Source organism: Oryctolagus cuniculus, chromosome X (assembly GCF_051225735.1).
Source record: "Oryctolagus cuniculus isolate XC-2025 breed Fujian yellow rabbit chromosome X, ASM5122573v1, whole genome shotgun sequence".
NCBI lineage: Eukaryota > Metazoa > Chordata > Mammalia > Lagomorpha > Leporidae > Oryctolagus > Oryctolagus cuniculus.
Window position 1 is genome coordinate 26,473,475 of NC_142888.1, and position 25,174 is coordinate 26,498,648.

General features: G+C 40.8%; 1 protein-coding gene and 1 pseudogene across 13 annotated transcripts in view; one reads left to right on the forward strand and one right to left on the reverse strand.

The window, feature by feature from the left end:
* The window catches only part of USP9X (ubiquitin specific peptidase 9 X-linked), a 192,951-nt gene that overhangs the window by 74,772 nt on the left and 93,005 nt on the right, over nucleotides 1–25,174 (forward strand). For 10 of the 13 annotated variants that reach the window (XM_070067484.2, XM_089324380.1, XM_051827694.3 and 7 more), the window contains one exon: nucleotides 20,837–21,090. In XM_070067484.2, the coding sequence (XP_069923585.1) occupies nucleotides 20,995–21,090 (96 nt within the window). In that variant the 5' untranslated portion in view covers nucleotides 20,837–20,994. Of the gene's footprint in view, nucleotides 1–11,740; nucleotides 14,234–20,836; nucleotides 21,091–25,174 lie in introns of those variants that run through there. The other 3 variants (XM_070067483.2, XM_070067486.2, XM_089324382.1) reach the window with 1 other exon arrangement.
* LOC127485022 (U6 spliceosomal RNA) lies at nucleotides 5,227–5,324 on the reverse strand (annotated as a pseudogene).

Consider the following 25,174-nt stretch of genomic DNA (forward strand, 5'->3'; position numbering starts at 1 on the left):
AAGGACTTCGGCTCTTGTGGGTTAATTGTACTTGACCAACAATTTGCAGTGTGAAGTTTAAGGACCATAGACTTAGTAGGCAGAGGTATAATTTCTTTTTAGTCAGAGGGGCTTAAAGTTTGATCTGAAGTCAAAGCTTTAAAAACATTACTACTAGCTGCTAAAAAGTGATGTAGCCTATTCGGGAAGATAATATTTAGGAGGAAATTATTTTTTCTGAATTGAAGATGAGAGTACACAGATAAATATAGTAGCAGTGATTTTGTCTGGCACAGATGGTTTCAGAGAAAATGTTGATTCCTCATCTTTCATTACTGTAAGAGAACTAGCAAAAGAAGCTGAGATTGTTTTTATTGTATCTCTTAGGCCAGTCATTCTCAAGCTTCAGGACCTCTTTATACTCTGAAATTATTGAAGACACCAAAGAACTTTTTTTATGTGGGATTATATCAAATTAACATTTAAAAATAATAAAACCTATTGCATGTCAGTGTAAATATTTTTATGAGAAACAACTTCCAAAACAAAAATAATTCGAAGTGACATTCATTTTATTGTATTTTTGTAAATATGGCTTAATAGAAGACAACTGGATTCTCTATCTTCTTCTGCCTTCTATCTGTTTATACACACATCTTGTAGACTCTGGGAAAACTCCACTGTATGCCTGAGAGAGAATGTGAAAATGGCAGATTAATGTCTTAGTCTTATGGAAACAATTTTGATCTCTTAAACCTTCTGAAAGGGTCTCAGGGGACCCCAAGAATACATGGACCACACTTTGAGAACCAGTGCCTTAGACTTCCAGCAGAAGGTTTGCTTTGTCTTTTACATATTTTGTCTGCCTTAAATTTTTACTTTTTGACTGAGATGTATGACTTGCATATAGTAAAATGCTCAAATCTCAAGTATGTAGCTCAGTGCATATTTGCAAATATCCATGGGTGTATTAACCACCGCTCAGATCAAGAGAACATTTCCAGCATACTGGAAAGTTCCATTAAACCTTTTAATACCCCCTACCCGCCCCCAGTAAGCTCCACCGAATGTTCTGATCTATATCTTTCAGTTAATTAGATATGCCTGATTTTGAATTGCACATAAATGCAGTAATAACTGTACTTTTGGGTCTGGCTGCTTTTGCTCACGCCGTGATTCAGTAATTTCTTTTTCATTCCTCTGTAATGCTCATTTTCCATTGTATGAAATATGCCAACTCATGTACCCAATCAACTGTTGGTAGACATTCAGATTATTGGCAGTGCTTTTACTAGTACAAAGAATGTTGTGAACATTTTTGCATATATTTTTTGGTGGTTATACCCAGGAGTGGAAATTGGCATTTGATAGCGTTTATGTGTGTTAAGCTTTACTAAATACTACCGAACAACTCTTGGAAATGGTTGTACCAGTGAAATTCTCATCAGCAATGGAAATTGAGTCACTGTTTCTAATTGGCACTTAGTATTGCTGGTCTATTATTTATTTAGTGTCCAGTGATCACTCCCAGGTACCTCTTTCTTAGACATTTTTTTTTAAATTTATTTGACAGGTAGAGTTAGAGACAGAAAGGTCTTCGTTGGTTCACTCCTCAGATGGCTGCTGTGGCCGGCGCTGTGCCGATCCGAAGCCAGGAGCCAGTTGCTGCTTCCTGGTCTCCCATGTGGGTGCAGGGGCCCAAGCACTTAGGCCATCCTCCACTGCCCTCCCAGGCTTCACCGGAGAGCTGGACTGGAAGAGGAGCAACCAGGACTAGAACCTGGCGCCCACATGGGATGCCAGCACAGCAAACAGAGGATTAACCAAGTGAGCCACGACGCCGGCCCAGACATTTTAAAAGATATTTATTTACTTGAAAGGTAGAGTATCAGAGAGAGATCAGTCTTCTGTCTGCTGGTTCACTCCCCAAATGACTACAACAAATAGGGCTGGACCAGGCCAAAGCCAGGAGCTCCATCCTGGTCTCCGACAATGGGTGACAGGGCCCTAAGCACTTGGGCCATTTTGTGCTGCTTTCCTAGGAGCATTAGCAGGAAGCTGGATGTGCATCTATTTGTTCACTGTCCAACATTTTTTTCTGCATCCAAATGAATAAGCCTAGCTAGTATTCTTTTGTGTGAAACTGACACTTGTGAGATGTATTTTAAAGAATTTACTTGTTATCCTACTTATTTGGGGGATCTGGGCTTATAAATATTTAGGAGCAGAAATTGAGTCTTGTTTATTATTTTTTTAAAAGATTTATTTATTGATTAAAAGGCATAGATACAGAGAGAGAAGGAGAGAGAGGGAGGTCTTCCATCCACTGGTTCACTCCACAAATGGCAGCAATGGCAAGGCGAGGCCAGAAGCCAGAAGCTAGGACTTTTTTCCCAAGGCTCCCATGTGGAGACTTATTTTTATTGGCTGATTGCTTTTGGAGGCTGGAAGTTATTGGGGCCTCACATCCTTTGTTAGGATTTGATAAAGAATATGTAACTACAAATATGTCTTTCTCTTGAAAAGAAAGGTAGGAGCATGTATACTATAAATCTCTGGTTTTTGAAGAATTAAAATGTAGATGATGGTGAATATTAACTTTTTTCTTTCAGGAGACAACTGTAACCCTCATAGATATCAGTGACAAGGAGGAATAGGTTTTTGGCTTAGAGGAAAGCAGACCTTTCTGCTGACAACAGTGAGATTTCACCATGTTGAAGTAAAATGTTTGAGAGGAGATTAGATGTGGAGTTTCCTATGTTTATTTATTTGAAAATCAGAATGTCAGAGATCTTCCACTGGTTTACTCCCCAGATAGCTGTAACAGCCAGTGCTGGACCAAGAGCCAGGAATTCCATCCTGGTTCCCTAACTGGGTGGCAAGAGAGACAGCACTTGGGCTATCTTTCCCTGCCTTCCCAAGGCACATTAGCAGGAAGCTGGATCAGAAAGGGGGATGGAACTCAAACCTGCACCCCTTTGCTATGGGATGCTAACTTGGCACGCGATGGCTTAACCCACGGTGCCATGAGACCAGCCCCTTTACAAGTATCATTTTGGTGCCCTTCTTGTGTTCAAAGTAAGACAGTATTTTTTAATGAAAGATTTATTTATTTATTTTGAAAGTTACGGGAGTGGGGAAAGATATCTTCCATCTGCTTGTTCGCTCCCAAAAGGGCCACAACAGCCAGCGTTGGGCCAGGCCGAAGCCAGGAGCTTCATCCACGTCTCCCACGTGAGTAGCAGGGATACCCAAGTGCTTGAGCCATCCTCTGCTATTTTTTTCTATGCCATTAGCAGGGAGCTGGATCAGAAGTAGAGCAGAGGCCAGCGCCATGGTGTAATGGGCTAAGCCTCCACCTGTGGCGCCAGCATCCCATATGGGTGCCAGTTTGAGTTTCAGCTGCTCCTGTTCCCATCCAGCTCTCTGCTATGGCCTGGGAAAGCAGTGGAGTATGGCACAAGTGCTTGGGCCCTTGCACCCTCATGGGAGACCCGGAAGAAGCTCCTGACTTCGGATCAGCCCAACTCTGCCGTAGCAGCCGTTTGGGGAGTGAACCAGCAGATGGAAGACCTTTCTGTCTGAGATAAATAAATAAAATCTCTTTAAAAAAAAAAGGGGGGGGGGCAGCCAGGTTAGGAACTGGTACCCACATGGGATGCTGGCATTGCAGGCTGCGGCTTTACCCGCTATACCACAAAGCTGGCCCCCAAACAGTATTTTGCAAATTTGTTTCACTTTTATGATACTCTTCAACATTAATATATGTATTTTGGACTACTTGAATGATTACCCCATTATGAAGAACAGCCACATCATTTTAGTACTTCTGTTAGCTTTGTTGTACCATTTGATTTGTGGGATAATGAGAACAACAAAGGCAGACTTAGCACATGAATGCTGTGTTTGATGTCAAGGCGAGTGATAGCATAGCACACCACGTGTGCAGAACAGTGTAGTAATTCAAGTAGAAATAAGAGGGCTAAATCTCCCACATGGCATATGATTGTAATAGTAGAGCCATGCAAAACTCAAAGGAACTCATTCTTTAGTAGTTGGTAGTATGCTACCATCTGTCACATATTAATACTAATAGTTTTGGCCGGCGCCGCGGCTCACTAGGCTAATCCTCTGCCTGCGGCACCAGCACCCCGGGTTCTAGTCCTGGTTGGGGCGCCGGTTGCCCCTCTTCCAGTTCAGCTCTCTGCTGTGGCCCAGGAGGGCAGTGGAGGATGGCCCAAGTCCTTGGGCCCTGCACCCCATGGGAGACCAAGAGGAAGCACCTGGCTCCTGGCTTCAGATTGACGCAGTGCACCAGCCATAGTGGCCATTTGGGGGGTGAACCAACAAAAAAGGAAGACCTCTCTCTCTCTCTCTCTCTCTCTCTCTAACTCTCTAACTCTCTAACTCTCTAACTCTCTAACTCTCTAACTCTGCCTGTCCAAAAAAAAATACTAAGTTTTATTTCGATTTAGTTTATAAATTTGCTTTTATAGTTAGGTAATAGCAATAAACATAAATAGTTTAATTTCATTTCTTCATAATTTTAGCAGCATTAAATTAGAAAGAAATTAGGTTTTAGAAGTTCTGTTAGGGTAGAACCAAAATTAGCAAACTTGAGCCAACTTAGCCAAACTCGAGCCAGGTAGAAACCTGGCATTTGGAGTCGAGTGATTGGGACTGGGTCTGCAGGTCCATATTTACCAGGTTATTTCTCTTAATTATTAAATGATAAAGATGTTCCTACCTAAAAGGATGGTTCATTTGTTCATTCTTTCACTGAACAGATAAGCACTGCATAATTTTGATGTCATCTTATTACTGGTTTCTTTAATCTCCCTACTGTCAAATTTTCTTTGGAGCCAGCACAAATTGTTTTATGTAGGATAAAATATCTTTGGATTGACACTTTTTTTGGTAAGGATTTATTTATTTATTTGAAAGTCAAAGTGAGAGGAAGAGACACAGAGAGACTGCATCCTCTGATTCACTCTCCAGATGGCTGCACTGGCCAGGATTGGGCCATGCCAAAGCCAGGAGCCGTGGCTGGGGCCCAAGCACTTGGAGAAGGAATTGGAAGTGGAGCAGCCAGGATGTGAACCGTTGTCCATATGGGATGCTGGTGTCACAGGCAGCGGCTTTACCTGCTATGCCATAACGCTGACCCTGAGACTTGCTTTTTGAACAATAGAACAAAATGAATTTTTTCATATAGATGTGTTTGTTAAAATTAGCATTTAATACAGTAAAAGTGTGGAATGCTTCACAAATTTGTGTGCCATCCTTATGCAAAGGCCGTGCCAGTCTGTATCATTCCAGTTTTGGCATATTTGCTGCTTAAGCAGGCACAAAATAATTTTAAATAATGCTGTGTTAATGCAATAGAATAATAAAAATAGATTGATGAAACTATTGAAGCTGTTCCTGTCTTTAAAAATCAAAGCAATTATGTGTGTTAGGAGCAGAAAGTCCTCATAATTATATTTGGGGGAATAATTTTCCCCTGGGCTGATGTAGAAATCATATTCATAGGGAACCTTGGAACATTCAAAATGAGAATTGTCAAGAGTGAATAATAATCTAATTAGCATTTAAGAGAGAAATAACTAGCACTTGTTAAAATATCTTCCATTTATTGTGTCCCTTCTGTGTACCTGACACTTCATAGATTCTCTCATCAGATTTTCCAGTAGCCTCCTGAGGTATTAGCCACCTTGAGATAGAAAAAATTATATTTAGAGATTAAATAGGTAATAGGTCTTTTATGTTGCAACATATGCGCTGTTGAAAAACTTGATGTTCTCTAAAATTGTGCACCAAAAAGTAATAGTATTAAGAGCAAACTGAGGGGGACGGTGCTATGGCGCAGTAGGTTAATCCTCTGCCTTCCATATGGGTGCCAGTTCTAGTCCTGGCTGCTGCTTTTCCGATCTAGCTGTCTGCTATGGCCTAGGAAAGCAGTAGAGGACTACCCAAATGCTTGGACTCCTGAACCCGTGTGGGAGACCCAGAAGCTCCTGGCTTTGGATCGGTGTAGCTCCAGTTGTGGCCATTTAGGGAGTGAACCAGTGAATGGAAGACTTTTCTCTCTGTCTCTCCCTCCCACTGTAACTCTACCTCTCAAATAAGTAAAATCTTTAAAAAAAAAAATGATTTGGTCCAGCTGCCACCTGTGACAGTGGTATCCTATATTGGAGCAGTGGTTTGAGACCTGGCTATTTCGCTTCTCATCCAGCTCCCTGCTGATGTGCCTAGGAAGGCAGCAGAAGATGGCCCAATTACTTGGGCCCTTGCTACCCACATGGGAAGCCTACACGAAGTTCCTGACTCATTTGACCATCATGGGCATTGGGGGAATGAAGCAGCAAATGGAAGACTATTCCTTTCTATCTCTTCTGTCATTTTTTCAAGTCAATAAAAATTTTTTTTACAAAAAAATGAAGATTGCTCATGTTACTTTGTAACTAGAGCACCAGCAAAACAGTGCAAATTGTAATAAATAGCACAGTTAAAAAGATTGTAAATTCTTGACAGACTACAAAAAATATAGGACTTATGAAAAAGTTAGCTGATGGAATGGGAGAAGGTGTCAGGAACAGTTGAGGTTATTACATAGTTGCAGAACAAGGCAAAGATACAAAAAGATCTGGTAATGAGGCCAGACAGCCTAGGATAATAATGTGGGCATATTAGTTCCTGCTCCCATGCTGCATTCAGCCTCTGTTACTTGTGGGTATACAATATTAACGTGTTGGGAGAAAATTAGCAGCCATCATTTTACTGTCTCTAGGATTTTTTTTTTTGACTATTAATGTTATTCATTTGAAAGAGTTACAGAAAAACATGGAGAAACAGTTTCCATCCGCTGGTTCACTCCCCAGATGGCTGCAATGGCCAGAGCTGGGCCAGGCTGAAGCTGGGAGCTTCTTTCAGGTCTTCCATGTGAGTGACAGGGGCCCCAGCACTTGGGCCATCCTTTGTTGCTTTCCCAGGCCATGAAACAGGGAGCTGGATCTGAAGTGGAAGACCCAAGGTGTGAACTCACCCATATGGGATGATGGCATCGTAGGCAACTGCTTTACCTGCTGTGCCACAATGGCGGCCCCAGTTCATCTTTTTTTTTTTTTTTTTTATGTCTGGTAGTTTTGTTTTAGTTTTATTTCTTTATTTGACATAGAGCATCAGCTTCCATCTGCTGGTTCATTCCCCAGATGCCCACAACAGCCATGGCTGGACCAGACTGAAGCCAGGAGCCCAGAACTCCAACCAAATTGCTTACATGGGAGTAGGGACCCAAGTACTTGAACTGTCATCTGCTGTATCCCAGGGTACATTAGCAGGAAGTTTAATCTGAAGTGGATTGGGATGCTGCTGTCACTCAATATCAGTTTAGCCTGTTGTGCTACAGCGTCTGCCTCCACTGATTCAAATGTTGGTGGACATCGAGTTTTTCTAACTTTTGACCATTGTGAATTGTGCTCTTTTGAATACAGTGTACAAATACCTGTTCCTGTCCCTTCTTTCAGTTCTTCTGTTTACATATTCGAAAGTGGAACTACTGGATCATATGGTAAATTCTGATTAACTTTATGAGGAATTGCCATCCTGTTTTCCACGGTAGCTGTACTTTTTTTATATAAAAAGATTTATTTATTTATTTGAAAGACAGTGTTACACAGAAAAGGAGAGGCAGAGAGAGAGAGGTTCTGGTTCACTCCCCAATTGGCCGCAACGGCTGGAGCTGTGCCTATTCAAAGCCAGGAACCAGGAGCTTCTTCTGGGTCTCCCACGTGGTTGCAGGGGCCCAAGCACTTGGGCCATCTGCTGCCTTCCCAGGCCATAACAGAGAGTTGGATGGAAAGTGGAGCAGCCGGGACTCGAACTGGTGCCCGTATGGGATGCTGGCACTGGAGGTGGCGGCTTTACCTGCTCTACCACAGCTCCAGCCCCAGCTGTACTGTTTTACATTCCTACCAGCAGTACACAAGAGATCCAGTTTCTCTCTGTCCTTGTCAACATTTGTTAATTTTTTATTATAGTCGTCCTACTAGGTGTGAAGCGGTATCTCACAGTTTTACTTGTTCTTCCGAGAAAAAAGCCCTTGTCTGCTGGTTCACTCCCTCAGATTCTGACAGTGGCTGGGAAAGAATACACTGCCAGGGGCTTGTATTGTGGCATAGTGGTAAAGCCACTGGCATCCCATATGGACACCAGTTCATGTCCCGGTTGCTCCACTTCCAATTGGCTCCCTGATAATGGCCTGGGTAAAAGCAGCAGAAGATGGCCCAAGTGTTTAGGCCCCTGCCACTGGTGTGGGAGACCCAGATGAGGCTCCTGGCTTTGGCCTGGACCAGCCCTTGCCATTGTAGCCATCTGGGGAGTAAGTGAGCAGATGGAAGATCTCTCTGTCCTTCTCTCTGTTAACTCTTTCAAGTAAAGAAACAATCTAAAGAATGCACTGCCAAATCCTAGGTCATTAACATTTACCCCTGTGTTTTCTTCTAGGAGTTCTGTGGTTTTTTATTTACATTTAAGTCTTTGGTCCATTTTTAATTCATTGATGGTGTTATTGGGAAATATTTCTGTATGTACTAGACTGTTAGCGGATTATATACACTTTGTTCTTTACATTGCATTTAAATTAAGAGAACAAGAAATATGCATTCATAGTGTGTTTTATAGTTACATAATTGGAATTATTAGTGCTGTTTCCCTGGGGCTGTTACCTGCTAAGCTCCTCATGCAGTCATGCTGGAAGCTAATTTCTGACTTCCTTTTTGAAGAAAGTTTGGCAAGTTTTCCTTCAACACTTTAAATATGCCATTGTGTTGCCTTCTGGCCTCTGTGTTTTCTAATGAGAAATCAATTTTTGATCTTATTGATGATTTTTTGTTGCAAGGATGTGATTTGCTTCTTGGTGCTTTCAAGATTCTCTTTGTATTTGGCTTTTGGCAGTTTGATTATATGATTCTCAGTCTGTACGTCTGTACTTTTTGCTTCTCTTTCTGGGAATCTCATTAAACATTTTAGTGTGCTTGATCACATCACACATTCTTTGAGTGCTTCATTTTTCTCTGCTACTCAGATTGCTTTATTTAATAATCTGGCTTCAAGATTGCTGAATCTTTGTTCTGACAGCTTGTCTGCTGCTGAACCACTTTGGTGAATTTTCACTTTAGTTATTGTACTGTTAATTTCTGTATCTATTATCTCTTTGATAATCTGTTTAGAAATTGTCATGTTTTCCTTTATTTCTTAAAGCATGGTTTTCCTTAGTCCTTTAAACATACAAAGATAGCTATTTCAACATCTTTGCTAAGTCTGACATCTGGACCCTCTTAAAGCCAGTGGTTCCCCCCTCCCCCCCACATGTGGGCTACACAGTTCTCTTTCTTTGCACATCTTGTAATTTTTGGCTAAAACTGGATCTCTGATATAATAACTGGATACTGATTCCTCACCCAACCCTTGATTCCAGGGGCTTCTTTGTGATTGGCTGAACTATTTTAATGAAGTCTGTTATCCCCCCCCCCCCCCATGCTCAGGGGTGCTGCATAGTCTTAGTGTGTACACTGTCATCTTAGTAGAACAGAATTTTTAGCAAGGCTGTCACCGTGAGTTTCTGTAATCTTTCTGTTAAGTGCAGATGCTATCCCCCTTTCCTTTTCCTCTTCTCCCCCACCCAACACCTCTCTCCCTCCTCTCCTTATGTTGGTGTCACTTGCTAGTACTATGCTGCTAGTAATTTCTGATTGGTTGCTGTTATTCTTTTTTTTTCTTTTTTTGGAAGATTTATTTATTTAAAAGGCAGAGACAGTGAGATCTTGCATCTGCTAGTTCATTAATCTGCTAGTTCAGGCACCAAATGACCACAACAGCCAGGGATGGACCAGGCTGAAGCCAGGAATGTCATCCAAGTCTCCCTTGTGGGTGACAGAGGCCCAAGTACTTCAGAAGCACTTTAACAGGAAGCTGGATGAGATGCAGAGCAGCCAGGACTTCACCTGGCACTTATATGTGGTATGCTGCAGTTGGCTGCTTCACCTGCTGCATCACAATGCTAGTTCCTGCTCTTTTAGGTTGTGCTTTGGCATGTAAATTGCCCCATAGTCTAATTCAATTAAGTTTTCATGCTTTTCAAGGATAATCCCTGAGGCCAGTGTCTGAGGTCTTCCTCCCTTCCTCCCTTCCATTTTGAAAGAGATACAGAGAGAACTTTATCTACCAGTTCACTCCCCAGATGGCTGCAGTGGCCAGCGCTGGGCCAGGCTGAAGCCAGGAGCTTCATTCATGTCTCCTGCATGGGTGGCAGGGGCCCAAACTCTTGGGCCATCCTCTGTTCCTTTTCCCAAGCCATTAGCAGGGAGCTGGGTCAGAAGTGGAGCAGCCAGGATGGGATATGGCACCCACATGGGATGCCTGCATCACAGGTGGCAGTTCTACCCACTATGTACAATGCCAGCCCCACCGAGGTTTTCCTTAGTTCCCTTTTATGTTGTGTTCTGTGGTAAACCGCTAGTTGGTAGTCCTAGAGAACTTCAGAGCTTTCTTATTCTTGTGGCTTTTTTTTTTTTTAAGATTTATTTATTTATTTGAAAGTCAGGGTTACGCAGAGAGGAGAGGCAGAGAGAGAGAGGTCTCCCATCTGCTGGTTCACTTCCCAATCGGCCACAATGGCTGGAGCTGTGCTGATCCAGAGCCAGGAGCTTCTTCCAGGTCTTCCGTGTGGGTGCTTGGGCCCAAGGACTTGAGCAATCTTGTACTGCTTTTACCAGGCCATAGCAGAGAGCTAGATTGGAAGTGGAGCAGCTGGGTCTCGAGCCAGTGGCCTTACCTGCTACGTCACAGCGCCGGTGGCCTGTTTTTCCCCTTGGGTGCTCAGTTGAGAGATCCACTTCCAGTTTCTCTACTTTCATGTAACCTTGGCCCTGTGAGTGAGATGGGGTAAGGACTGGTAGGATTGCCCTGTTCTTGGCCTGCTATACCTGGGATTAAGCTTCTTCCTCATAAGCGGGGCCTGTATGGAAGAAAAGAGTTCCAGACTTCTTAGTCACTTTTATCTGCAGTAGAGCCAGTGTTTGGCCAGCAGTTTAGACATTGTCTGGGATGCATGTGTCTCATGTCAGAGTGCCTGTGTCCAGTTCCTGGCTCTAACTAAAGCATACTTGGAGGACATCATTAGTTGGGTTCCTGCCACTCACCTGGAAGACCTGGATTGATGAATATGAATAAATAAGACAAGCTTCTGTAACTCACTGGTGGTGATGAGAAATGCTGGGTGTCTTCCTCTTCTGGGGGAGATAACATCAGCGGGAGCTGGGGCAGGGGAGTTTGTTCTTGGCTATACTTACCGTGAACGGAGCTTCTGTCCTCCTCAGTTGGCTCAAGTGCCACAGACTGTTCTTTTACTCAGATATGGTAAGTTTTCTTCAATAAATGTTTTTTCATTTTGAAATAATTCTTCCAGTTATGGTTGTTTCACTGGGGAGAGAGTCCACAGAGCTTCTGATGTTGCTATTCCAGAAGTCATTTTTAATGTATGTTACTCAAATTGACTATGTCCAGTTCAAAATTAATGTTTAAGATTGCATTGGAAAGGATCCCAAAGTTTACTGAAACTTTTATGTACATACTAAAGCTTCTACTACCCTAATTGTGTACATATGACTTGACAGAAGCTCTGAAATTTGAATAAGAAATATGAAATTTTGAATGAGTGGCCAATTACCATTTCTTTTTTTTTTTAAATGTGTATGAGTCCTTTTTTTTTTTTTTTAAATTGATTGATTATTCAAAGACAGAGTTACGGAGGGGGGGGGGCGGTGTCTTCCATCCGCTGGTTCACTCCCTGGATGGTTGCAACATGCAGCAGCCGGAGCTGCACTGATCTGAAGCAAGGAGCCAGGAGCTTCTTCTAGGTCTCCCACACGGGTGCAGGGGCTCAAAGACTTGGGCCATCTTCCACTGCTTTCCCAGGCCATAGCAGAGAGCTGGATGGAAAGTGGAACAGCTGGGTCTCTAACCGGTGCCCATATGGGATGTTGGCACTATAATGCCGGCTTTACCTGCTGTGCCACAGTGCCAGCCCCTTACTAACCATTTCTAAAATGAAAAACTTTCTGTTGCCATGAAGAATTTCAAATACAGGACACAGTTGTGTTGTGATAGCTTCTAGGAAGTAGCCATGGGTGTACACAGTGATTCAGTGACAAAAATTAGTGATTTGTCTGTGTTTGGATGGTGTTGAAAATAGACTACAAATATTTAACCTAAGTCACAGATTTGAATTTAACGAAGATTAGGCATCTTTGCATTTTCTGAATTATTGGATGTGAAACTATAAGCATCCTACTTGGGAAGAGTTTGTGCTTAATACAGTTGCCTTGACTTGGCTTTGTGTATAGTATCATGATGTGTGATAAGAATGATGAGTTCTGTGCTGTTGATAATGGTAGTGCTGATGGAGCCAGTGAAGGGAGAATCCTTTATCCTGAGCCAAAAGCTGCATATAAAATTGAGTAGGGTTGGTAGGTTTACAGCTGTGGACTCAACTATTAATAATAACTTACTTCATTTTAAACTCTAATGTTAACTCTCATTGAACAACATTTTTTTAAAGATTTATTTATTTAAAAGGCAGAATTATAGAAAGAGAGCTTCCATCTGCTGGTTCGCTCCCCAAATGCCTGCTATAGCCAAGGCTGGACCAGACTAAAACCAGGAACGTGGAACTTCATTGGGTCTCCCGTGTGAGTGGCAGAGACTGAAGCACTTGGGCTAGCTTCCTTTACCCAGGTGCATTAGCAGAGAGCTGGCTTGGAAATGGGGCAGCTGGGACTCAGCTGGTATTCATATGGGATGCAGGCATTGGCAGGTAATGACCTATTACACCACAACACTGGCCCCCTATAACATGATTATTGAGTATAAGGATACAGCTAATTTTGTTTTTGGAAAATTCTGTAATATGTAGTCATTAATGATGACCTAGACTATAGGATGTGGGAAAAGTACGAATTAAGTGAAAAAAAAAATCAATTTTTTAAAACTTTGCTGCATCGAAAACGTTTTAATACTTCATATGTCAGGAGTGAGGATATGGTGAGATTAGTGGTGGTTCTTTTCCTCATTATTTTTTGGCATTATTAATATATGGTGTGATGGTAAAAACTGTAGGACATGCGAACTTGTACTACCTGGATTCACACTTTGACATACCATTCTATACCCCAGTGTATTTACTCACAACATGGGGCTAATAACAGGTTGTTCTGAGGATTAAATAGCTTACATTGGATAATGCCAAAAAGAAAGTAAACACTCAGATTTTATTTTGACTGTTAAGATTTTATTTAAAAGTTGTGATATGTCAGCCAGCTTTGGCAGTATTGAAATTGGGGGATGAGAGACAGAGTTAAACAAAATAAGCTAAAAATTGATTGTGCTTGACTTTCAGTGTGTAGCCATGATTCCTTTTCCTTATTTCCCTTTTCCTCCCTCTTAAGTCTTCCACATTTCCATTTAAAGAGAATATCATCGTCTTGGGAGCTATAAAGAGACTTCATAGAAGAGCCAAGGACTTTGGAGTCTTGGGGATGTTACTCTGGGGGACCTCACATTGTGGTGTAGCAGGTTAAACTATACCCTGTGAGGCCGGCGTCCTATGTGGGCGCTGATTCAAAACCCTGATGCTCTGGTTTCTATCCAGCTCCCTGCTAAGTGCCTGGAAAAGCAGTGGAGGATAGCCCAGGTCCTTGGGCCTCTGCATCCACATGGGAGACCCGGATGAAGTTCCTTCCTGGCTTTGGTCTGGCCATTGCGGCCATTTGGGCTGTGAATCAGTGGATGGAAGATATATCGCTTTCTCTCTTCACTCTGTGACTCTGCCTTTCAAATAAATCATTTTATGTCTTAAGAGATGCTAACTCTGATGTTGTACAAGCCTAAATTAGTTAATCTGTCAGTTTCTGTTTGTTGAGTTGAACTGATGAATATATAGGATAGGTATGATGATTAAATCTTACAAATAAAGCACCTACTATTGTGCCTGATACACAGGAGCTTACAACTTTTTTAGAATTATGTGCAAATTAAGGAAGAACTAGAAAGGAGCCACAGAGATCTTTTGAATGAAGTGGAACCAACAAATCCATGACAGAAAAAGTTTCCTTGGATAGTATGAATGCTGAAAACTGTTTTTCCCTGTCCACAGAGTGACTGCGGGCCACAATGTCTGAATATAATTGATTATAAGGTGTGTCAAGAGTAAGGAATGAGATTAATTAATGAGATTTTTCTACTAACAATTATTTTCATTCACATTTCAATGTATTTTCTTAGATGGAAACAAGCAAAGAACCCTTTAGGTCTAAATATTGTGCAAATAATTAACTGCTTATACATACTAATATTTGTCATACTTATTTTGTGGCCTGCTTCATGCAGTTTTGGGGGTTTGGCAATTTCTTTGTGTGTCCAGGGAAGTGTGTCAAGTCTGCAAAACCCTATGAATGTCCTTTCTAATGTTGTGTTACAGAAGTTATTGTTGTATATGATACTTTCTTTCTAGACAACAATGAATTGTTTGATTGCCTTTAAAGTCATATTGAATCTGTCACAGAAATGAAACTTCACTTTGAAATTCAAAAAGTATTTTTGGAAAAATAATATAAAAATACTCTGAAATATGGTAGTCCTTTTGAAAAAATGTTTACTTGCAAGAGACTTAAAAATTGGATTTTAATAAAGATAAGTTTTTAAATTTTATGTTTAAAAAGTTTTAAGCCAGTATGATTTAAATTCTACCTTCTTTCCTCTGTATGCTGATGTATTCATTACAAAATAATTTATAGACAGTTTGCTAAAACAGTTGTAATTAAAGTTTAAAAAGTTAGGGTAGGAGATCTAGTGCCTGGTGATAGCTATGTATAGTTCATGTACAATTTCTCTTTTCTTTAGTGAGTCACGTATTTCAAGAATGGAAAAACAAAGGTTATCAATGTCAGTTAAACATAGAAAAGCTATTTGAGGGGCTGATGCTGTGGCTCACTTGGTTAATCCTCCACCTGTGGCGGACATCCCATATGGGCACCGGGTTCTAGTCCCGACTGCCCCTCTTCCAGTCCAGCTCTTTGCTGTGGCCCAGGAGGGCAGTGAAGGATGGGCTAAGTACTTGGGCACCTGCACCCATGTGGGAGACCAGGAGAAAGCACCTGGCTCCTGGCTTCGGATTGGCGCAGCACTGGCCCTGGCGGCCTGTCTGTAACTCTACCTGTCAAATAAATAAAAAAAAAAAAATGGTGGAAAAAGGAAGAAATTAAATGGGCATAAATTATAAAAAATAAAATAAAATAAAAATAGCTATTTGAAAGGAAGAAACCTAATTGAAAAAATTTGTCTTAAAGGTAGTCTAATATTACCATTACATTTTACATTGCAGAAAATTAAAGGTGCATTTTTTATCTAGTACTTTTTATGAAAAAATTCAGACTTCATGCAGTAAAATTTCACTTTGATTTATTGAGTGTTCCTATAGAAAGTGATTGTTATTGTATCACATTTTAGGTGACTTTAATAATTATTGATTTGCACAGTTGTGTGTAGGATGACTGCTGCTTTGACTTGGTAATAAATTGTTTTAAGTTATTTTTAAAGCCCTGCTAGTATGCCTAAATCTGTAGCATGGAAAACAAGCCCTGTTATTACCATGAGATGGCTACTGGAAATTAAGTAAAGCAGTGTGAGATCCACCTGTTTCCCCAACTTGGCCTGAATGGGATTAAGAAAAGTAGTGGTAGTTTTCCCTCCCTCCCTCTCTCCCTCCCTCCCTGTGCCTTTCCAAGGTGTTTCTGCGAACATTATTTTCAGATTCATCCATCAAATATACAAGAATCTTGGACAGTATATTATAGAAAGGGAAGGAAAAATCACATTTTAAAATGAATTACTTTGTGGTTGGTACTTGTGAGACATTTTTTATTAAAATAATTCTCATGGCATTTTTGTGGGTAAGGCATCCAATTTTAAAGACCTGAAAATGAGTGGGATTGTTACTTACATTTAAGATAGGCAGATAATAAATGGCAGAGGTAGGATTTTGAGTAATAGTTATGTTTGAATGCAGAAATTATTTTTAATTGCTCCATATCTCTTTCTTGGTTTTATCTTGCAACCTAGCATGTTGAGGGAAAGGTGTCAAATTTTTTTGTTGTAATAGATGACTGTTAAAAAATAGCAGAATATAGTAGAGTATGCTGTGTTGATACCTGGCATACCTGCCTAATAATGCTGGAACTCTAGAAATGAAGAGAATTTGACAGAAGTAGAAGAAACTAAGAGCTAGAAAGGTGAGATTTTACGAAATAGGGATGGCAAGCAGTTTGAGGCTCTGCTGATTGAATATCCTATAAGAAACAGTGATTTAGTTCTGTAGTTTGAGAGAGAAATTTCACACTACAAATTTTTCCATGTACCTTAACGTTACTTTGTTTAAATTAATAGTCTGCTAGTTACCCACATAATGCTTTAATCATAATAAAACATTTTTAAATGTGCTGTTCGGTGACATTAAGTATGTTCACATTGTACAACCATCAACACCATCCATTTCCAGAACCTTTTCATCTTAGACTGGAACTATCTATTAAACAGTAACTTAAGGGGGCCGGTGCCGTGGCTCACTTGGTTAATTCTCTGCCTGGGTGCCAGGTTCTAGTCCCGGTTGCTCTTCTTCCAGTCTAGCTCTCTGCTGTGTCCTGGGAAGGCCCAAGTGCTTGGGCCCTGCACCCGCATGGGAGACCAGGAGGAAGTACCTGACTCCTGGCTTTGGATCAATGCAGTGTGCTGGCCGTAGCAGCCATTTAAGGGGTGAACCAACGGAAGGAAGACCTTTCTCTCTGTCTTGTCTCTCACTGTCTAACTCTGCCTGTGAAACAAACAAACAAACAAAAAACAGTAACTCAATTTTCCCTCCTCCCAGTGCCTTGCATCCACCATTCTACTTTATGATTTTGACTGCTTACTCTAGGTACTCATATAAATGGAATCATGTAATATTTGTCTTTTGTGTCTACTTTATGTTGCTTAACATGTCCTCAAGGTTCATCTGTGTGGTAACATTATACACATAATATCCTTTTTTTTTTTTTTTTGACAAGCAGAGTGGATAGTGTGAGAGAGAGAGACAGAGAGAAAGGTCTTCCTTTTGCCGTTGGTTCACCCTCCAATGGCCGCCACGGCTGGCGCGCTGCGGCCGGCGCACTGCGCTGATCCGAAGGCAGGAGCCAGGTGCTTTTCCTGGTCTCCCATGGGGTGCAGGGCCCAAGGACTTGGGCCATCGTCCACTGCACTCCCGGGCCACAGCAGAGAGCTGGCCTGGAAAAGGGGCAACCGGGACAGAATCCGGCTCCCTGACCGGGACTAGAACCTGGTGTGCCGGTGCCGCAAGGCGGAGGATTAGCCTAGTGAGCCGCAGCGCTGGCCCATAATATCCTATTATGTGTATCTACAATATTTTATTTATTCATTCATCAATGGAAAGACACTTGGGTTGCTTCCTGGAAAGAATTTTTAAAGAGATGTGGTGTTGGTTTAGTTGACAAGGTGATAGACTGAATTCTATCCTTGTATACTTTCTTACTGTGCTTGTTTCAAGTGACTTAGAGTAGCCTCCGTTTTTCTAACTTATAGAAAAATACCACAAACTCTATAAATTGTAAAGAATATCACTTTAAAGTTGATAGCTCACCCCCCACCCCACCTTGACTTGTTCCATGCTTGGAAATCTGCTGTATCTCCCCATTCCCCAGACTGTAACTCCCTCACTCTGTCTGAGAGGTGATATGGGATGGAGGTTGTATTTATTTTGTTAAATATGAAGACTTCCAGCTGATACTAACAAATCTGTCTTCTACCCTTTTATGAATAGTTAGCTCTGTGCTCAAATATCCTCAAGTTTTGTCTGAATTCATACTTGTATCTAATGTATGTTTTCATTTTCATTGTTTAAAACTATTCATCACCTATATCACTATCTGCCACTTACAACTCTCCCCTTTGAGAAAAAGTAGAAAGGAAAGAAAACCTGCAGTCTAGGGTTACAAAAGTAGGATAGTGTAGTAGAATAGGCAGCCAGTTGTGTCTAAAAACTGAGAGGGGAGCAAACAAGATGATGAATACTGAGAAGCTGTCATTTGATTTGTTAATTAATAGAGCGTTGATCTATGGACCAGACTTTCCTATCCTTCCCCTACTGCACAAAACTCTAATTTTACTAATTACACACTTCAAACCCATCTGTCTACCTCAAGGAAGACTTTGGCTTAAAGCAGTTTTGATAGATTGGACTCGAGAGTGGGAGAAGTGAAAGGGGGAGAGATGGAGACTTTTTTTAAAAAGACTTTTTGGAATAAGGAAAGAGCAGAGATTGGTGATTTTCAGTAGGGGAGATTCAAGAACAAGCTAATAAAAGGCACCCAGGGAAAGATTGATGGGATGGTAATGATTTAGAGTATCATCCATCGGAGAGGATACACGATGATGAGTTCTGTGACCCCAGGTTGGGGGGCAAGGGGAAGAAATAGGAACAGATTTGAAGTAGAGAAGAATGAAGTTGAATTGGTTAGCTGATGTTTTGAGTGCCAAGGAAAAAAATATTTAATTGATCAGGAGACCCAAAATTTGGTTAAGCAAAATGATAGGCATGCTTCTCCAGGCCTTTTAAATTGTGTACTTCTAAAAATTCTTGTAAATTTTGTATAGAATGGAAAACAAAAGTGAGACTGCTTAATCATATATTTCCATTGCTTCTTTGTTCTAAGCCTAACCATGCTAATATCAGTTATTAATCTTAAGCATTTTTTTGTTTTGCTAATTTGATCAGTGAAATGAAATCTTAGTCTTGTAATCTGCGATTACTAGCAAGGTTGTGAGGTAGTGTAGCAGTTAAGAGCTGTGAACTGTCTAGCTTAGAATCTCGTTTTGCCACAGTACTAACTGTTACAGGTAATTTACTTTCACTCCCTTTTCTTTTCAGAAAAGGGGAGTGATAATAGTTCCTGCTGTGTATATTTGAGTTAAAATGCTTCAAACAGTGCCTAATATGTGAAAAACTTTTAAAATTAGATATTATCTTTTCATTCCATTTCCACATACTTTGAAGTACCCTTACACATGTTGCTTGGATTGAAAATTATAGGGAACTTGAAGAGGAAAAAGTTATAAAGTCAGATTTGAATTAGAGTTGGCTCTGCATAACTTGGACAAGCCCCTGCAGTTCTTATGTTTTTTACTCAGAAAATGGGAATAATAATATCCTCCTTCTGTACTGCATAGACTGGGTGTCTGAATCAAATGAAAGAGTCTTGGCAAAGCACTCAGAAACCTCTTGGTATTTTACAGATGGGACGTTTTGCTCACTTAAGTATGGTGGTTAATATTATTAAAGCAAATGAAGCCTGGGTGTGTTTTATGTAGAACATTATAAATTTTATTGTTAATGTCTTAGACCAGGTTATGAGTAGAAATCTTACAAAATGAAGCTTTTTGGTGATTGTAGGAAATCTCTTGATTTCTCAGTAAATTAGAACCTTGTCTGTGTATTAAGCGATATTTAAATTTTAGGTAAACTTGGACTGTTACGAGAAAAATGGGAGATGTGGTTGCCCAAATACCTAGACATCCGCTGAATGTCTTGATCTGGTGGCACATTAGAATCAATCAGAAGGGAGGTTTTTTTTTTGTTTTTTGTTTTTTGTTTTTTTTGTTTTTTGTTTTTTTTTTTTTTTGAAAAATACTAATGTCTGGGCCTCACTCCCAAATATTATGATTTACTCTATCTGCATGTTGGTGTTTTTAAGAGCACCTCAGGTGGTGTTGCTGCAATGCAACTAAAGCTGAGACCCACAGGGCTAATGAATATAGAACTGAGGCTTTTGTGGCACTCTCCTATACATTTTGACTAGTCAGGCTGCACAAGTATTCCTATTGTTAAACAGTTGTGGCTTATAACCCTGATATGGCTCCAGGAGTGTTCATGGCCAAAACCTTGCCAGAAGTGGAGAGCTGAGGTCACATGACAAATTCAGCTGTATTTGTAGTAGTGGTATATGGTTTTCCCTCTCCAATGAAAAATTCTCTCCAAATAGATTTTTTGGAATTCTTGGATTTGTGGTGAGGGTAGGGTTTGCTTAAACAACAGAAAATTGTTTAGACATAATGCTGAAGTCTGGAAGTTCAAGATCAAGCTGTTAATAAGTTTGATTTGGTTTTGGTTTGTAAATGGCCTTTGTCTTCACATAGTCTTAATTTTGTATGGGTGCATTTGTGGAGTTTCACCCCAAAGTGTTTATTAAAACTATATGTAAGCTTGTTTTAAAACCATTAACAATGCTGTAGTATCAGTAAGTGTTGGATGTACAGTCTTACCTGAAATGTTTTGTTTTGAGAGAGAGACAGCTCCCATCTGCTTTTCACTCCCTATAAGCCCACCCTGCCCCCTAAATGTTTTTTTAAAATCACTCTGTGTCTTGAGCATACACATTTTTATTGTGTATTTAAGGCCTTGGCAAATTGAAGACAGACAGTTCTATACTCCATAATTTAATCAAATGCCAGGCCAGCATTCAATAGTGTCTTTGGAGTCTGTTTCAGAAGAAAACTGAAATATCATATAATAAAGTTATGCTTCTACATTTTCTTGGTATATTGACTGGTATGCTATTACCAGTTTATTAAATTGAATATAGTATTAATGAAACTTTATGTGTTTTCCCCTTTATGTAGTTACCTTCTTATTAGATTCACTGGTGATAATAAATATTAATAATTTTTAATTCATGTTTTTTATATTTACTTATAGGTTATGCAATGGTCTCTGCAAGATGGTTTATTCTTGAATTGGAGCTTTTTAAGACTGACAAATGCTGGTACTTCATCTTCTATAAGTGGACTATAATTTCTTTTCTCAAGACAACTACATAAGCAGACAAAATTGCAAAGATCTGCCCTGTGTCGAGTATGACAGCCACGACTCGTGGCTCTCCAGTCGGAGGGAATGACAACCAGGGCCAGGCTCCTGATGGACAGTCTCAGCCCCCCCTCCAACAGAATCAGGTAGGAGATGGAATACTAGTGAAAGCTACCATTGGTATGTCTACTATGGGATGTTAAATGATGGAGCATGTTCTGAATAATTTATGAAGTAATCAATACTTATTTTAAATTTTTTTAGAAAGATTTATTTGAGGAAAAGACAGAAATCTTCTACCTGCTGGTTTATTCCCCAAGTGACTTCATGGCTGGAGCTGGGCTGATCCATAGCCAGGAGCTTCTTCTGGGTCTTCCATGTGGGTGCAGGTGCAGGAGCCCCAGCACTTGGGCCATCCTCCGCTGCTTTCCCAAGTGGATTATTAGGGAGCTGGGTTGGAAGTGGAGCAGCTGAGCCTTGAACCTGTGCCCATATGAGATTCCAGCACAGTAATAATGCCGGCTCCTATTTTAGATTTTGAAAAAACATAGGTCTTGGATGATAACAATAAAGCTCAAGTAGAATAGACAATGATGCCTGAATATGAAGCTCATCTTTGTCTGATCTCTTGTAATGTCACTCATGATTAAAACTAGGTATTTAAACTCTGTGTTCTGGGGTGGAGAGTGTTAGATCTTCGAGTGTAGCCTATGATTATGAGCATGGATCCATCATAAATCATAATATTGTATTTCATAAATATAGACAATCATTAATTGACAGTTTATAGTAAAATTTTGTAAGCTTTTGTTTTCATTTTATTTGAAAGCCAGAAATTGATCTTCCATCATTTGTTCACTCCCTAAGTGCTTGCGACAACTGGGGCTGGGCCAGGCTGAAGCCAGGAGCCTAGAAGTCCACCTGGGTCTCCCATATGGTTGGCAGGGCCCAATTACTTGAGCTATCATCTGCCTGCCAGGATGTGGATTATCAGGAAACTGGATTGGAAGCAGAGAGCCAATACTTGTACCAGGCACTCTGATATGGAATACAAGCACCCTAAGCAATTTAACCACCAAGCCAAGCTCCCTCTCCAATATACAATAATAAAAATTTTTTTAAAAGATTTATTTATTTGAGGCCGGCGCCGCGGCTCACTAGGCTAATCCTCCGCCTAGCGGCGCTGGCACACCGGGTTCTAGTCCCGGTCGGGGTGCCGGATTCTGTCCCGGTTGCCCCTCTTCCAGGCCAGCCTTCTGCTGTGGCCAGGGAGTGCAGTGGAGGATGGCCCAGGTGCTTGGGCCCTGCACCCCATGGGAGACCAGGAAAAGCACCTGGCTCCTGGCTCCTGTCATCGGATCAGCGCGGTGCGCCGGCCGCAGCGCGCCGGCCAAGGCGGCCATTGGAGGGTGGACCAACGGCAAAGGAAGACCTTTCTCTCTGTCTCTCTCTCTCACTGTCCACTCTGCCTGTCAAAAAAAAAAAAAAAAAAAGATTTATTTATTTGAAAGTCAGACTTAGAGAAGAGAGGCACAGAGAGAGAGAGAGAGAGAGAGAAAGAGAGGTCTTCCCTCTGCTAGTTCACTCCCCATTTGGCCACAACAGCCAGAGCTGCTCCAATCCGGAGCCAGGAACCAGGAACTTCCTCCAGGTCTTCCCATGTGGGTGCAGGGCCCCATGGACTTGGGCCATCTTCTACTGCCTTCTCAGGCCATAGCAGAGAGCTAGATTGGAAGTGGAGCAGCCGGGGCTTGAACCAGCGCACATATGGAATGCCAACACTGCAGGGCAGCGGCTTTACCCACTACACCACAGCGCCGGCCTCAGTAATACAAAATTTTTTTTTTTTTTTTAAGATTTATTTGTTTGAAAGTCAGAGTTAAACAGAGAGGTCTTCCATCTTGGTTCACTCCCCAGATGGCCACAATGGCTGGAGCTGTGCTGATCCAGAGCCTAGAGTTTTTCCGGGTCCCCCATGCAGTTAAAAGGGTCTAAGGATTTGGGCCATATTCTACTGCTTTCCTAGGCCATGGCAGAGAGCTGGATAGGAAGTGGAGCAGCCAGGACTCGAACTGGCGCCCATATGGGATGCCAGCACTGCAGGACAGGGTGTTAACCCTTGAAAGGCCAACCTCATTGGCTTTGATTTCTCTACCCCTACTCAACATGCTTTCCCTTTTTATTTCTGTTCTTTTAGTACCTTTCGATTTGATTTTCTGCTTTCGTTTTTTGAAGTGGAAGGTTTGATGATTGATTTCAGCTTTCTTACAATTTTATATGGGGAAGTATTAAACTCAATGATAAGACATACATTAACACTTGACATGCAGCTCAAACTGTTTACAAGTAGATTAGCTGAGATGTATGTATGTGAGTCACAAACATGCTGCTTACAGTTGATATATGTTTATATAGAATCTATGTAAGTTTTAAGGCTTTAAAATGTTATTGAAGAATGCTTCTATTTGGGAATAAGAAGCTCTTATTATTCAGCTGTTGTAAATTGTTCTGTGTAATTATTTCTCTCCTTTGCCTCTGCCATTTTAGAGAAAGGGAAAAGTCAGATCTTCCCATACCAGTAAACGTGTCAGTGTTTTTCCTTCTCTTCTCCACTTCCCACTTAAGATACGAAATACTAAATGTGCATAGTCACAGGTCCTGGACAGAATTACATCTTTCCTGTGTCATAAATTTGTTAACCAGTATTCAGGTTTCTTTAAGTATAGTCAAGGATTTGTGCTGGATCCAAAAATTTCTATTTTTAAACCAGGAGCCAGTAGTTAACAACTTCAGTATCTTTCCCTTTCTTTCTCTCAAGGTATACTTGAAGATTTTAAAGCTCCTGGGTTTGTGATAGTAGTACTATTTATCTACATTACATATTATGTATCTATATTATGTTTTTCTAATAGCTCTTGATATTTTAGATGAACAGTAATTATAAACAACCAAGAAACAAAAGAGATTATGTTCTTATCTTTAGAATGCCTTGCTCTTTAACTTTGTTACTGCCTACTTTTTTATGTTAGAATTTTCATTATTTCATAAGATCTGACATTGTTAGGCCAAGAAGCAGCAACTAAAGCAGTAATCACCGCCCAACTTAGGACTCACTTTTTAGGCATGCTTTTTACACGTTAGCATAAAATGAATCTGATTTGATTTTTCACTTAATTTTTTTTAAAGTTCTTACAGAATTTTAAGTTCTGGTATGTAGTAAAACTTAATGATAAATGAAACAGCCTTGGCAAAGGCACTGTGGGATAAATAGTCTTGGATGTGGTTGCTGGGCGGGTACAAGTATTCTGGAATGGAGTTTGGCAATATATGTCAGTGACCTTAAGAAATTGTTTATAATACTCTAGTAATTAAATTTCCTGGGCCGACACTGTGGTGTAGTAGGTTAATCCTCTGCCTGTGGTGCTGGCATCCCATATGGGCACTGGTTCTAGTCCTGGCTGTTCCTCTTCCTATCCAGCTCTCTGCTGTGGCCTGGGAAAGCAGAAGATGGCCCAAGAGCTTGGGCCCCTGCACCTGCCTGGGAGACCCAGGGAAGCTCCTAGCTCCTGGCTTAGGATTGGCCTAGCTCCAGATGTTACAGCTGTTTGGGGAGTGAACCAGCAGATGGAAGACCTTTCTCTCAGTCTCTCCCTTTCACTGTCTTTAACTCTACCTCTTAAATAAATAAATTTCAGGATACTATCTTAAGGAAAAATCAAAGTTCATCACAAAGATTTATATATGAGAAGACTCATTATGGTCTGTTTATATTAGCAATAAAAATTACAAAATATGAAATGTTCTTTTATTTTCTTTGTTCATATTATACTCTGGCCATTAATTGTTAAAATATAATCTTAAATTTTGAAAATGGATACTCATATTGACTAGGAAAGGACACTGATTTAAAAAGATCTAATTGCATTTTTATTGAAAATTTATAAATATGGCTCATGGAGTTTCTGGCCTGGTCCAGCGTTGGCTGTTGTAGGTGTTTTTGAGGAGTGAGCCAATGGGTGGGAAGGAAGGTATCTCTGTCTGTCTGTCTCTGCCTTTCAAGTCGATGAAAATAATATCAAATTAAAAAATAAAGATTGTAGTGGAACCAAGTATTTTAGCCTAGTGGTTAACACATCTATGTGCTATACATCAGGGTGCCTGGGTTTGATTCCTGCCTCCAGCTTCTGACTCCTGTATCCTGCCAGTGCAGACCCTAGGAGGCAGCATTGT